Source organism: Dipodomys ordii, unplaced genomic scaffold, assembly GCF_000151885.1.
Source record: "Dipodomys ordii isolate 6190 unplaced genomic scaffold, Dord_2.0 Scaffold19, whole genome shotgun sequence".
Taxonomy (NCBI): Eukaryota; Metazoa; Chordata; class Mammalia; order Rodentia; family Heteromyidae; genus Dipodomys; species Dipodomys ordii.
The window spans coordinates 4,147,808-4,161,613 of record NW_012267235.1 but is presented as its reverse complement, the minus strand read 5'-3'; the positions used below and the strand labels follow the sequence as shown (position 1 = coordinate 4,161,613).

Sequence of the window (13,806 nt, the reverse complement as noted above, 5' to 3'; positions counted from 1 at the left end):
GGTCCGGTTGTGGGGCCTGAACTCTGAGCCTGGGCGCTGTCCCTCAGCTCTTCAGCTCAAGGCTAGCACTCTACCACTTGAGCCACAGCACCACTTCCGGATTTTTTCTTTTTGCTTATGTGGTGCTAAGGAATTGAGCCCAGGGCCTCATGCATGCAAGGCAAGCACTCTACCACTGAGCCACCTTCCCAGCCCAACACTTGTTTTTTGTAAAGGGACTAATATAAAGGCGGAAGCAGTAGTTTAAAGGAGGAAGGGACAAGAATGAGAATAAGAGAATAATAATACCCAGGTGCTGGTGAGTCATGTCTGTAATCCTAGCTACTCAGGAGGCTGAGATCTGAGGACAACCCAGGCAGAAAAGTCTATGAGACTCTTACACCCAATAAACTACTCAGAAAAAGCCAGAAGTGGCGCTGTGGTTCAAGTGGTAGAGTCTACCACTGAGCACAAAGAGGCTCAGTGTCAGCATCCAATTCTTGACCAGCAATATATATGTATATGGGGGGGTGTGGATATGATGAAAGTACATTATTATATACAGGAATGGAAATATGATAAACCTCATTTACCTGTACAATTTAATACACATGAATAAAACAATTCCAAACAAAACGTTCAAGAAAAATAGAAGTTTACTACCAGCAGGATGCCCATTTCCCAGCATGGTCCCAGAATGATTATGGTTCATGCCTGTAAGGAGGCTAAGATCTAAGGATCACAGTTCTAATCAAGTACAGGCAGTCAAATCTGGGAGACTCTTTATCTTCGATGAACCAGCAAAAATCCCAAAGTAGAGGTGATTTGTGATTCAAGTTATAAAGCTCAAATTATATATTCCTGAGCAATAAAACCTATGCAGAAGTTCGGAGCTGGTGACTCATGCTTGTAATCCTAGCTACTCAGGAGGCTAAGATATGGCTCTTCTGGTTTAAAACCAGCCCAGGCAGGAAAGTCTGTGAGACTCATCTCCAAATAGCCACCAGATACCCGGATGTGGCTCAAAGTGCTAGAGTGCTAGCCTTGAGCAAAAAAGCTCAGAAACAGTGCCCAGGCCCTGAATTCAAGCCCCACAAATCACACACACAAACACACACACACACACACCACCACCAACAACAACAAAACCGATGCAAGAGCACAGTGCATTGAGTTCAACTCCCAATAATGGGGCTTCACACACACACACACACACACACACATTATTAGCTTAAAAGTGACTTGTGTTGGTGCATTCCCCAAAACCCTACACAAGGCAGCAAGGGCAAGAGGATTAGCTCAACTAGTATAGTGGAGGCTCTGGGTTCAATCTCCACTAATGAAAAAAAAAAATCTTAGCTGGAGAAGTTTTTTTTTTTTTTTTTGGTTGGTCATGGGGCCTGAACTCTGGGCCTGGGAGCTGTCCCTAAGCTACAGGCTAGCACTGTACCACTTGAGCCACAGTACCACTTCCAGCTTTTTCTGCTTATATGGTACTGAAGAATCAAACCCAGGGCCTCATGCTTGTGAGGCAAGCACTCTACCACTGAGCCACCTTTCCAGCCCCATGGAGGAATTATTTTTAACATGTACTTCCTAGACCTTCAAAATCACTGACTTGGGGCTGAGAAGTTGGCTCAGTGGTAGAGTGCTTGCCTCACATGATTGAGCCCTGGGTTCGATTCCTCAGCACCACATAAGCAGAAAAAAAGCTGGAAGTGGCGCTGTGGCTCAGGTGGTAGGGCACTAGCCTTGAACTGAAGAGCTGAGGGACAGCGCCCTGGCCGAGTTCAGCCCCCAGGCCAAGTTCAGCCCCCACGACCGATCTCCCCCCCCAAATCACTGACTTTCTCCCACTTCTGCTATGCACTAATTATATTTATGAATTGAACAAGAGAAAGAAGTTCATCTTGCTTTGCAAAGTGTTTTTAGAGTGATGTTTCTTACACTTTAAAGTGTGCACAATCAGAATTAAGCTGTTATGCATAATCTGATTCAGAAGGTCTGAGTTGGACTTAGAATTATGCATTTTTGTCTTTCCTTTCTGATTGGTGGTACTGAGGTTTGAACTTAGGGCCTCATGCTGCAGGCATTGTGCCTTGCCTCCTGCTCTCTAGTACCAAATTCTGCATTTTTCACAAGTTGCCTTTTACTCATCTTCAATCTACATCTTGTGTAGCAAGGTTACACAGCTTAAATTTTTCCTTCTGGCTGGGAATGTGGCTTAGTGGTAGAGTGCTTGCCTAGCATTCATGAAACACAGCGTTTGATTCCTCAGTACCACATACACAGAAAGGTCTGGAAGTGGCGCTGTCGCTCAAGAGGTAGAGTGCTAGCCTTGAGCAAAAGCAGCTCAGAGACAGTGCCCAGACCCAGAGTTCAAGCCCCAACTGGCAAATAAATAAAAATCTGTCTTTTCTTCCTGCTTCCTCCCTGCCTCCCTCCCTTCTTCTCTTCTTTCCTTCCTGAGATGGGATGTCATTATATTGCCAGACTGGCCTGGAACTCCTCCAGACAAGTAGCTGAGACTACAAGCAAAAGCTTCTGCACTCATTTTCTACTGCTTCAAGCTTCTTCTTTGGCAGTGTTTTAGGATTCTTTACAATACAAACCTCTACCAGTTGTCTTCCTTTCTCAAGTGGAAGAAATTTAAGGCTTAGGTAAGAGGACATAAAACTGGGAAAGGGTGGGGCGGGAGACGGAACCCAAGTGAGGGAAAAGTAGGAACTGAAGAAACGGAGGAGGATTTTTACGACTGGACCTGAGCCGGTTGGATTTAGTGGGCGGACCGGAAGTGCTTTCGAGCAAGCGCTTCACGATGGCGGGTCCTGTCAGCTTGCGAGAGCTGCTCATGGGAGCCTCGGCCTGGATGGGCTCGGAAAGCCCGGGAGGGTCTCCCACAGAAGGCGGAGGCACCGTAGCTGGCGCATCGGAGCCTCCGTGGCGAGAGGATGAGATCTGCGTGGTGGGAATCTTCGGCAAGACGGCTCTGCGCCTCAATTCCGAGAAGTTTTCTCTTGTGAACACCGTGTGCGACCGGCAGGTTTTCCCTCTCTTTCGCCACCAGGATCCAGGGGATCCAGCGCCCGGAATCAAGCCGGAAGCTGGCGCCGTCGAGGAGGCCGGTGGAGCTGGGGACCCAGGTGCTGCGTCCGGGGATCCGGTTCGGGGAAGTTCAGCTGCTACGGAAGGTAACCGGGCGGAGCCGGGTTCCCAGGACTTCAGCCTTTTGCAGGCCTATTACAATCAGGAAAGCAAAGTTCTCTATCTTCTTCTCACTTCCATCTGCGACAATTCACAACTTCTGCGGGCATGTAGGGCCCTTCAGAGCGGTGAAGCTGGAGGAGGCCTGTCTTTGCCTCATGCCGAAGCTCACGAGTTCTGGAAGCATCAGGAGAAGTTACAGTGCCTCAGTCTCCTTTACCTTTTCTCCGTCTGTCATATCTTGCTGTTGGTTCATCCTACTTGTTCTTTTGACATCACTTACGATCGAGTTTTCAGAGCCTTGGATGGGCTGAGACAAAAAGTACTGCCCCTCCTCAAAACAGCCATTAAGGATTGCCCAGTCGGAAAAGACTGGAAGCTAAACTGCCGGCCTTGCCCACCTAGACTTCTTTTCCTCTTTCAATTGAATGGAGCCCTCAAGGTGGAACCTCCGCGGAGTCAAGATACAGCTCATCCAGACAAACCCAAGAAGCATTCACCCAAGAGAAGACTGCAGCATGCACTGGAGGACCAGATCTATAGAATCTTCCGCAAGAGTCGAGTCTTGACTAATCAGAGTATCAACTGCCTCTTTACTGTACCTGCCAACCAAGCATTTGTGTACATAGTCCCTGGAAGCCAAGAGGAGGACCCAGTAGGCATGTTGTTGGACCAACTTAGGAGTCATTGTACAGTAAAGGACCCTGACTCCTTGCTGGTGCCTACACCCCTGTCTGGGCCTAGGCGATACCAGGTGATGAGGCAGCATAGCAGACAACAACTTTCCTTCCACATTGATAGCACCAGCTCCAGTTCTTCGGGCCAGCTAGTGGATTTTACTCTTCGGGAATTCCTATGGCAGCATGTGGAGCTGGTCCTAAGCAAGAAAGGTTTTGATGACAGTGTAGGCAGGAACCCTCAGCCGTCCCATTTTGAACTTCCCACTTACCAGAAGTGGATCTCAGCAGCTGCAAAGCTGTATGAAGTGGCTATTGATGGGAAAGAAGAGGACTTGGGGTCACCCACTGGGGAGATAACTTCTAAGATTTTAAGCAGTATTAAAGTCTTGGAAGGGTTTTTGGATATCGACACAAAATTCTCAGAAAACCGGTGTCAGAAAGCTTTACCCATGGCTCATAGTGCCTACCAGTCAAATTTGCCTCATAATTACACAATGACAGTCCATAAGAATCAGCTTGCCCAGGCTCTTCGAGTGTACAGTCAACATGCTAGAGGTCCAGCCTTTCATAAATATGCCATGCAGTTACACGAGGACTGCTACAAGTTTTGGAGCAATGGCCACCAGCTCTGTGAAGAGAGAAGTTTAACTGATCAACACTGTGTACATAAATTTCACTCATTACCTAAGTCAGGTAAGGTGTGTGTGTGTGTGTGTGTGTGTGTTTTCCCCCAGGGGTGTGTGTGTGTGTGTGTGTGTGTGTTTTCCCCCAGCTTTCTTTTTTGCAAAATCTTTTTCTGAATTTTGTTTTGTTTTGTGTCGGTCATGGGGCTTAAACACTGGGCTTGGGTACTGTCCCTGAGCTCTTCAGCTCAAGGCAATTGCTCTAACACTTGAGCCACAACTCCACGTCCCCTTTTCTGGTGGTCAATTGGAGATAAGAGTCTCAGGGACTTTCCTGCCCTGGCTGGCTTTGAACGATTATCTTCAGATCTCAGCCACCTGAGTACTTAGGAATACAGGCGTGAGCCACTCTACTGAATCCAAATTTTTGAGCTATGTTTTTGTTTTTTTTTGTTTTGTTTTTTGGTCCAGTCGTGGGGCCTGAACTATGGGCCTGGGCACTGTCCCTCAGCTCTTCAGCCCAAGGCTAGCACTCTACCACTTGAGCCACAGCACCACTTCTGGTTTTTTTCTTTTTTGCTTATGTGGTGCTGAGGAATCGAACCCAGGGCCTCCTGCATGCAAGGCAAGCGCTCTACCACTGAGCCACCTTCCCAGCCCCTGAGCTATGTTTTTGTTGTTGCTCACAGTGTTTTGATGTTTTAAAGAGTCCAGTAGACACTTAGCTCAAATTAACCACCAGAAAACCGGAAGTGGTACTGTGGCTCAAGTGGTAGAGCGCTCACCTTGAACTAAAATGCTCAGGGACAGTGCCCAGGCCCAGAGTTCAAGCCCCACGACCTACAAAAAGAAAAACAGAGCCCAGTAGAAATTTAGGTACCATACCAGTACGTTTTATCTGCTGATGCAAAAAGGAAATTTTAGGGTCTGGGAAGTTGGCTCAGTGGTAGAGTACTTGCCTTGCATGCGTGAGGCCCTGGGTCCAATTCCTCAGCATCACATAAGCAAAGAAAAAGCCAGAAATAGTGCTGTGGCTCAAATGGTAGGGCTCTCGCCTTGGGCTGAAGAGCTGAGGGACAGTGCCCAGATCCAGAGTTCAACTCCCACCACCAAAAAAAAAAAAAAAAAAGGAAATTTTAGTTATAACTAATTTCTCATATTCTTGTGTTTAAAGAAGGAACTCTAATGAATTGGTAAGTGATAAGTCTTACAAAGTTTCAGGTATTTTGCATTAACATTTTTACTTTAGAGTACTTGTTGAATTAAATATAACTAAGTGTATGGTCACCATGATGGTGGCAACAGGAGGGGAAAAATCCACTTAGGAATTCAAAATGTTAGATTAGGACTAGAGATGGAATTCAGTGGTAGAGTGCTTGCATAACATATTAAGCCCTAAAATCCATTCCCAGTACCAAAAACTTGAAACTAAAAAGTTTTAGAGAGCTGGGAATGTGGCTTAGTGGTAGAGTGCTTGCCTAGCATGCATGAAGCCCTGGGTTTGATTCCTCAGTACTACATAAAACAGAAAAAGCTGAAAGTGGTGCTGTGGCTCAAGTGGCAGAGTGCTAGGCTTGAGCAAAAGAAGCTCAGAGAAACAGTGCCCAGGTTCTGAGTTTCAGGCCCAGGGCTGGCAAAATAAAAAAAAAAGTTTTAGACTAAAAAGTGTAAATCACTTTATGTACTTTTACTTGCTTCCTCGATGTATTTAGTCAGCTTTGTGTATGTGTATTTGTTTGTATGTGTATTTCCAAAGAACTATTCAGAGAATTTTAAGGTTTGCTATTTTTAGAATATAAGGTGACTCTACATTGTGTTTGTAAAATTAATAGTGATTTTTTTTTTTCCAGGAGAAAAACCTGAGGCTGATAGAAATCCTCCTGTGCTGTATCACAATAGCCGAGCTCGATCCACTGGTGCCTGTAACTGTGGAAGGAAACAAGCACCTCGAGATGATCCCTTTGATATTAAGGCAGCTAACTATGACTTCTATCAGGTAGACTCTGTTTTTTTCCTCCTCCTTGTCTTCTTTTTATTTTCTTTTCTTTCAGCATGGAGCTTAAACTGGGGTCTGAGCACTGTCCTTGAGCTCTTTTGCATAAGGTCAACATTCTACCATTTTGAGCAGCACTTCAAGTTTTCTAGTGGTTATGGACTTTTCCCAGGCTGGGTTTGAATTGTGATCCTCAGATCTCAGCCTCTTTAGAGTAGCTAGGATTACAGGCATGAGCCACCAGCACCCAGCCTATTTATTTATTCATCTATTTTTGCCAGACTTGGGGCTTGAACTCAGGGCCTGCACACTGTCCCTGAGCTGCTTTTGCTCAAAGCTAGCACTCTACCACTTGAGCCACAGTGCCACTTCTGGCTTTTTTCTGTTTATGTGGCACTGAGGAATTGAACCCAGGGCTTCATGCATGCTAGGCAAGCACTCTACCATTAAGTCACATTCCCAGCCAATAAACTCTTTTTTTGTCATTGTTGTTGGTTGTGGGGCTTAAACTTAGGGTGTGGGTGTTGTCTCTGAATCTCTTTGTACTCAAGGCTAATGCTCAACCACTTGAGCCACAGCACCACTTCTGGCTTTTTTCTTTCTGCTTATGTGGTGCTGAGGAATCGAACCCAGGGCCTCATGCATGCAAGGCAAGTACTCTACCACTGAGCCACCTTCCTAGCCCTCTTTTTTTTTTTTGTGGGTCATGGGCTTGAATTCTGGGCCTTGGCACTGTCCTTGTGCTCTTCAGCTCAAGGCAAGCACTCTACCACTTGAGCCACAGTGCCACTTCCGGTTTTCTGAGTGGTTTATTGGAGATAAGAGACTCATGGCCTTTCCTGCCCCGGCTGACTTTAAAACGTGATCCTCAGATCTCAGCCTCCTGAGTAGCTAGGATTACAAGCTTGAGCCACCGGCGCCCGGCCTTATTTATTTTTTTTAATGAATATCATCTGAGTAAAACTATAGATTCATTTCAGAGCCTCATGTGATAGTGCAAGCCTATATCTCATACTCAGGAGGCTGAGACAGGAGGACGATGAATTCAAAGCCAATGTTGACCACAAGCAAATTGAGGCCAGCCTTGGCTGCATAGGGAAACCTTGTCACACCGGAAACAGCAGAAACAAATACCTAGCAAAGTTAATTCAACTGCAATGGAAGTTGAACTGCGTATGCAAGTTCTTTGCATATGCATGTACTTATTTGCTCACATATTCATTGCTGATCTTCTTAGAATAAAGGATGTGCTATTTTATTTTATTCATTTAGGAAAAAGGTCCTCAAGACCATGCTGGTCTTGACTCTGTCCTCCTGCCTCAGCCTCCCAGGTGCTGACATTATAGGTGTGACGTATCATACTGGACTCAAGAATATATTATTTATTTTTTAGTGTATTGTTTGTTTTTAGTGGTTTACATTAATTACGTGCGGAGAATTTCATTGCTACTTTTCCACACATAACAATGTGTTGCTTAGAAAAATACTAGCATAGGGTTGGGAAGGTGGCTCAGTGGTAGAGCGCTTGCCTTGCATGTATGAGGCCCTGGGTTTGATTCCTCAGAACCACATAAGAAAAAAGCCAGAAGTGGTGCTGTGGTTCAAATGGTAGAGCGCTAGCCTTGAGCTGAAGAGCTGAGAGACAGTGCCCAGGCCCAGAGTTCAGGCCCCACAACTGGACCCCCCGCCCCCCCCAAAAAAAAAGAAAGAGAAGAAAAATACTAGCATAAATTTTAGAAAGGAGTCATTGTAACATTTACAAACATGCAGGTAATATACTTTGATCAAATACACATCATCTATATTGTTCTTTTTTTAAATCTCCCTTTCCTCCTCTCCCAAGTGTGGTTTTTTTGGTTTTGTTTTTGGTCAGTTGTGACACTTGAACTCAGGGCCTGGGCGCTGTCCTGAGCTTTTCTGCTCAAGGCTAGTACTCTACCACTTTGAGCCATAGCACCGCTTCTGGTTTTCTGGTGTTTAATTGGAGAGTCTCACAGACTTTCCTGTCTGGTCTGGCTTGGAACTGCAATCCTCAAATTTCAGCTAGGATTACAGGCCTGAGCCACCAGCACAGAGCTAAGAAGTTTATTTTAAATGAAAATTTTATATGTTTTTTTCTCCCCTTTATAGCTTCTGGAAGAAAAATGTTGTGGGAAGTTGGATCATATCAATTTTCCAGTATTTGAACCAAGTACTCCAGATCCTGCTCCTGCTAAAAATGAGTCCTCTCCTGCCCCTCCAGATTCAGATGCTGATAAGCTTAAAGAAAAAGAACCTCAAACTCAAGGAGAGAGTACAAGCCTGAGTTTAGCTTTAAGTTTGGGCCAGTCCACAGATAGCTTAGGTACTTATCCAGCTGATCCACAAGCAGGAGGAGACAACCCAGAAGTTCATGGTCAAGGGGAAGTAAAACCTGAGAAGAGACCAAACTTGGTTGATCGACAGGCATCCACAGTTGAATATCTTCCAGGAATGCTACATTCAAATTGCCCAAAAGGTCTCCTACCCAAATTCTCAAGTTGGTCTTTAGTTAAACTAGGTCCTGCTAAGTCTTATAACTTTCATACAGGTTTGGACCAACAGGGCTTCATTCCAGGAACAAACTATCTAATGCCTTGGGACATTGTCATTAGGACTAGAGCTGAAGATGAAGGAGACTTAGACACAAATTCATGGCCTGCTCCAAATAAAGCTATTCCTGGAAAAAGAAGTGCCATCGTAATGGGAAGAGGAAGACGACGAGATGACATAGCTCGAGCTTTTGTGGGCTTTGAATATGAAGATTCTCGAGGTCGGAGATTTATGTGCTCGGGGCCTGAAAAAATAATGAAAGTGATGGGCAGTGGACCAAAGGAATCAGCTTTAAAAGCTCTAAATAGTGATATGCCCTTATATATCCTGTCATCATCTCAGGGCAGAGGTCTAAAGCCACATTATGCTCAACTTATGAGACTTTTTGTTGTGGTTCCAGATGCTCCTTTGCAGATAGTACTCATGCCTCAGGTAAGAAATACAGCTTTTGCTCCAAACAAAAAATGCTGATGCTTGTTTTGATTGTTTTTAAAAATGCAAGTTAATTATTTTATTAGGTTTTTTTCCCTAAAGTACAGGTTAAATAGTTCTTTTAGTAAGTAGTTCTTGGGTTTAAAATATCTTTTATGGGGGCTGGGAAGGTGGCTCAGTGGTAGAGTGCTTGCCCTGCATGCATGAGGCCCTGGGTTTGATTCCTCAGCACCACATAAGCAGAAAAAGCCAGAAGTGGCGCTGTGGCTCAAGTGGTAGAGTGCTAGCCTTGAGCTGAGGCCCAGAGTTCAGGCCCCAGGACTGACCACCCCTCCCCCCCCCAAAAAAAAATATATATGCCTGATATTGTTTCTTAAAAAGAAACAGCTACTTCTTAAAAAGAAGTAGCTTGCCTTTGAACCTAGTGATGCTTAAGGCATTGTCTTGTTCATTACTGAGAGTCTCAAACTCTCACTTGTTCTAACACTGGAGCCATGCCTCCAGTTCTTTCAGGTGTTGAGAAATGTAAAACCAATTGTATTTCCTGTGTTCTTTTCTTTCTTTGTTTTTTTTTTCAGGTTCAGCCAGGTCCACCACCATGTCCAGTATTTTATCCAGAAAAACAAGAAATCACTCTTCCTCCTGATGGCCTTTGGGTCTTGAGATTTCCTTATGCATATGTGACTGAGAGAGGACCTTGTTTCCCTCCTAAGGAAAATGTACAGTTAATGAGTTATAAGGTGCTCCGTGGAGTTCTTAAAGCTGTGACACAATAAGAGTTTTCCAACCAGTTCAAGCCTTAACCAAAGCTGATTTTTGGTTTTGGTGTGAGGTTTTTGTGTTGTTGTGGTATATGTATACTGTGTTTTTCCCAAACCCAAATGTGTTTTGGTTACAGGTTTCAGTATTTGTATAATAATTCTTTCACTATTTCATTACATTGTTGATATTTATTGCCAATGGGGTTACAGCTTCCTAATAAAGACTGGCTTAGTTGTAGAACAAAAGATCATAAAATATATAAAGTTGATAGCTCTCTTTTCTCGTGTTTCATTTTCACTGCTTCTTATTGAATGTTTCATAATCATGTTGGGTCAAAACATTGTTTACTAGAATTGTTTTTGCTAAGCTGATTTTTCACTTAAAGATACTGCTTCTGGCTGGGTGCCAGTGGCTCAAGCCTATAATCTTATCTACTCAGGAAACTGAGAACTGAGGATCATGGTTCAAAGCCAACCAGAGCAGGAAATCCCATGATATCTTTTTTTTTTTTTTTTGTCGGTCTTGGGGCTTGAACTCTGGGCCTGGGCACTGTCCTTCAGCTCTTCAGCTCAAGGCGAGCGCTCTACCACTTGAGCTACAGCGCCACTTCCGGTTTTCTGGTGGTTTATTGGAGATAGGAGTCTCTGTCTCTCCTGCCCGGGCTGGCTTTGAACCGTGATCCTCAGATCTCAGCCTCCTGAGTAGCTAGGATTACAGGCGTGAGCCACCAGCGCCCGGCTCCCATGATATCTTATCTCCAATTAACTACCAAAAAAGCTGAAAGTGGAGCTGTGGCTCAAGTGGTAGAGCACTAGCCTTGGAAGCTCAGGAACAGTGCTCTCATCCTGAGTTCAAACATTGTTTCACTCACTAAGCTAAATCCCCAACCCTTCTTCTGATTAGTTTTGAGATAAGAGTCTTGGTTTTCTTTTTTCCTAGCTGTCTTGGACTTCAATCTTCCAAATTGAAGCTTCTTGCTGTAACTAAAGTTGGTTGAGATAGTTGTCACAAATGTTTTTCCTCTGCTGGCCTCAAACCAAGATTCTTTGGCTCTTCGCCCCTGAGTAGTTTGCCTGGCCAATTTCTTTTCTTCTTCTTCTTCTTCTTTTTTTTTTTTTGAGACAAGTTCTGACTAGGTAGTCCAAACTGATCTTGAACTCTGAATCTTCCTGCCTCTACCTCTCATTTCTGGGATTATAGCCATGTAGTGAGAACTCCTTAAACATGCACATATGTAAATGAGACTTAGGCCAGAAACTCAATTCTAGGAGTTCCAACATACCAAGTCTGGTCATTCATCTCAGTACAGCAAATAGAGACAAGTACTAGTGAAGTGTAGTGCACACAAAGTAAGCATTTCAGCTCATCGTTGGGGTACTGACATGAACTTTGCATTTAAATAGAGGAAGAACTGGGGCAAGGGGAGGGAAGGATGTATAAGCAAGTAGTCCTGGATAACATAGCTGGTTGAGCATTATTTAAGTTCTGGTTCTACAAAGAATTCTGGAGCCATTTTTATTGCTATAATCACTTGAGGGGAGCAATTCAAGCTTTGGAGGAAGTGATACTTTACAACTAAAATTTCTGTTTTTGTGCCTATTACATGCCAAGCCTCAGTAATTGTTTGTATTTCTTCCTGTAGGGTATAACAGCAGCATATAGCAAGGTATAGTCTCATCATTATAGGTAGTCACCCTCATTAGGTGATGATTTATCCTGAGGTTTTTGTTCTTGGGGGTAGTTTCATTCCTTTTGTCATAAAGATGTTATTATTAGTCCTATCCTTGAAGCACAGGACAGTCACTCAGAGCAAAAAAGACAGTTAGAAAATGAAGGCAGGGATGCCAAACTTTCATCCTGCTTTATAGCTACCTTTTTTTTAAAAAATTCTACTATTTTTATTATTTTTATTTGTATTTTTACATATATTTAATTTTTTTTTTTTGTCGGTCGTGGGGCTTGAACTCTGGGCCTAGGCGCTGTCCCTCAGCTCTTCAGCTCAAGGCGAGCGCTCTACCACTTGAGCTACAGCGCCACTTCCTATAGCTACCTTTTTATCCATCCATCCATCCATCTCTTCCCTGGGTTCAGGATCATGTGTTTGTATGAGCCATAATGGGCTTTTTTGCTCATTCTACTAGTTGAGCCATGCCTCCAGCCTGGCATTTTGCTGACTAACTGGAAATAAAGAATTTCACAGGCTGAGAATGTGGTTTAGTGGTAGAGTGCTTGCCTAGCATGCATGAAGCCCTGGGTTTGAGTCCTCAGTACCACATAAACAGAAGAAGCCAGAAGTGGCACTGTGGCTCAAGTGGTAGCCTTGAGCAAAAGAAGCTCAGGGACAGAGCCCAGGCCCTGAGTTCAAGCCTTAGGACTGGCAACAACAACAGCAACAAAAAAAGAAACATGTTCCCAAGGATGACTTTCAACCATTATCCTCCATGTCTCAGCCTCTTGAGTGGCTAGGATTGCAGGCATCAGCCACTGGCATCCAGGGTCCCCCCCTTCCCTGCCCCCTCTACTGAAGATCAAACCATGCTAGGCAAGGACTCTACCACAAATCCTAGATTAATTCCTTTAAATTGAAATGTGAGCCTGGTGCTGGTGGCTCACGCCTGTAGCTACTTAGGAGACTGAGATCTAAGGATCATGGTTCAAACCAGCCTGGGCAGGAAAGTCCATGAGACTGTTATCTCCAATAAAACCACCAGAAAGCTGGAAGTGCTGCTGTGGTTTAAGTGGTAGAGCACTCGCCTTGAGCTGAAGAGCTGAGGGACTAAAGCCCCACGACCAACGCCCCCCCCCCACAAAAAAATGGAAATGTGGGTTGGTTGCTTGGAATGTGTGCGATGGCTGGATGTAGGGATGAAAAAGAGACTAGTGGAGCCTTTTGGGATTCGATGCCACAACAAAAATGAGAAGAGTATCTATTGCATGCCAGACCTCAGTTAATTGTTTGCATTTCCTAGAGAAGCCTCTAAAACCTGCTGTGGAATCTTCTTTCCTTCTTCCAATTACGGCAGGCTTTCCTGAGGCGTTCCCTTTGAATAATAGCCTTTCCAGAAACAACACTCACACACACAACACACATACACCACCAGGTGACTCAACGCAGCACCTTGACAGAAAACCGGAGTGCGCTTGCGCTTTGGAGCCCCTTTGTTACTAGGGGGCCCAAAAGTCAGACTGCGCCTGCGTGGTAAACCGGCACGAACAAGTGCGCTGCACGCCCGACACCGGCGGGGGGCGAACAGACCTCGAGCAGCCGCCGCCGCCGCCGCCGTCGCCGCCGTCGCCCGCCGCAGCCGTTGCGCCGCAGCGGCGTTCAGCGATCTCCCTCCTCCCACTCAGAGACAGGAGACTTCACCCCGGGCTCCGAGACCGAGAATGTCGTCCTCCGCGGCCTTTTATCTTCTGTCGACCCTGGGAGGATACCTGCTGACCTCGTTCCTGTTACTGAAATACCCGACCTTGCTGCACCAGAGGAAGAAGCAGCGATTCCTCAGTAAACACATCTCCCACCGCGGAGGTGAGCGGGCCGCGGGGCGGAGCGGGCTGGGGG

At 45.1% G+C, this 13,806-nt stretch overlaps 2 protein-coding genes across 2 annotated transcripts in view; both read left to right on the top strand.

Annotated features, from left to right (window-relative positions):
- Window positions 1–2,769: 2,769 nt before the first annotated feature.
- Window positions 2,770–10,523, top strand: Smg8 (SMG8 nonsense mediated mRNA decay factor). The gene is made up of 4 exons (XM_013013475.1): window positions 2,770–4,556; window positions 6,337–6,482; window positions 8,610–9,482; window positions 10,061–10,523. The coding sequence occupies exons 1-4, from the start codon at window positions 2,798–2,800 to the stop codon at window positions 10,256–10,258; spliced, it is 2,976 nt and encodes a 991-aa protein (XP_012868929.1). The 5' UTR covers window positions 2,770–2,797; the 3' UTR covers window positions 10,259–10,523.
- Window positions 10,524–13,551: 3,028 nt separating this feature from the next.
- The window catches only part of Gdpd1 (glycerophosphodiester phosphodiesterase domain containing 1), a 31,822-nt gene continuing 31,567 nt past the window's right edge, over window positions 13,552–13,806 (top strand). Inside the window, exon 1 of the mRNA XM_013013088.1 lies at window positions 13,552–13,773. Within this exon, the coding sequence (XP_012868542.1) occupies window positions 13,632–13,773 (142 nt within the window). The 5' untranslated portion in view covers window positions 13,552–13,631. The remainder of the gene's footprint in view (window positions 13,774–13,806) is intronic.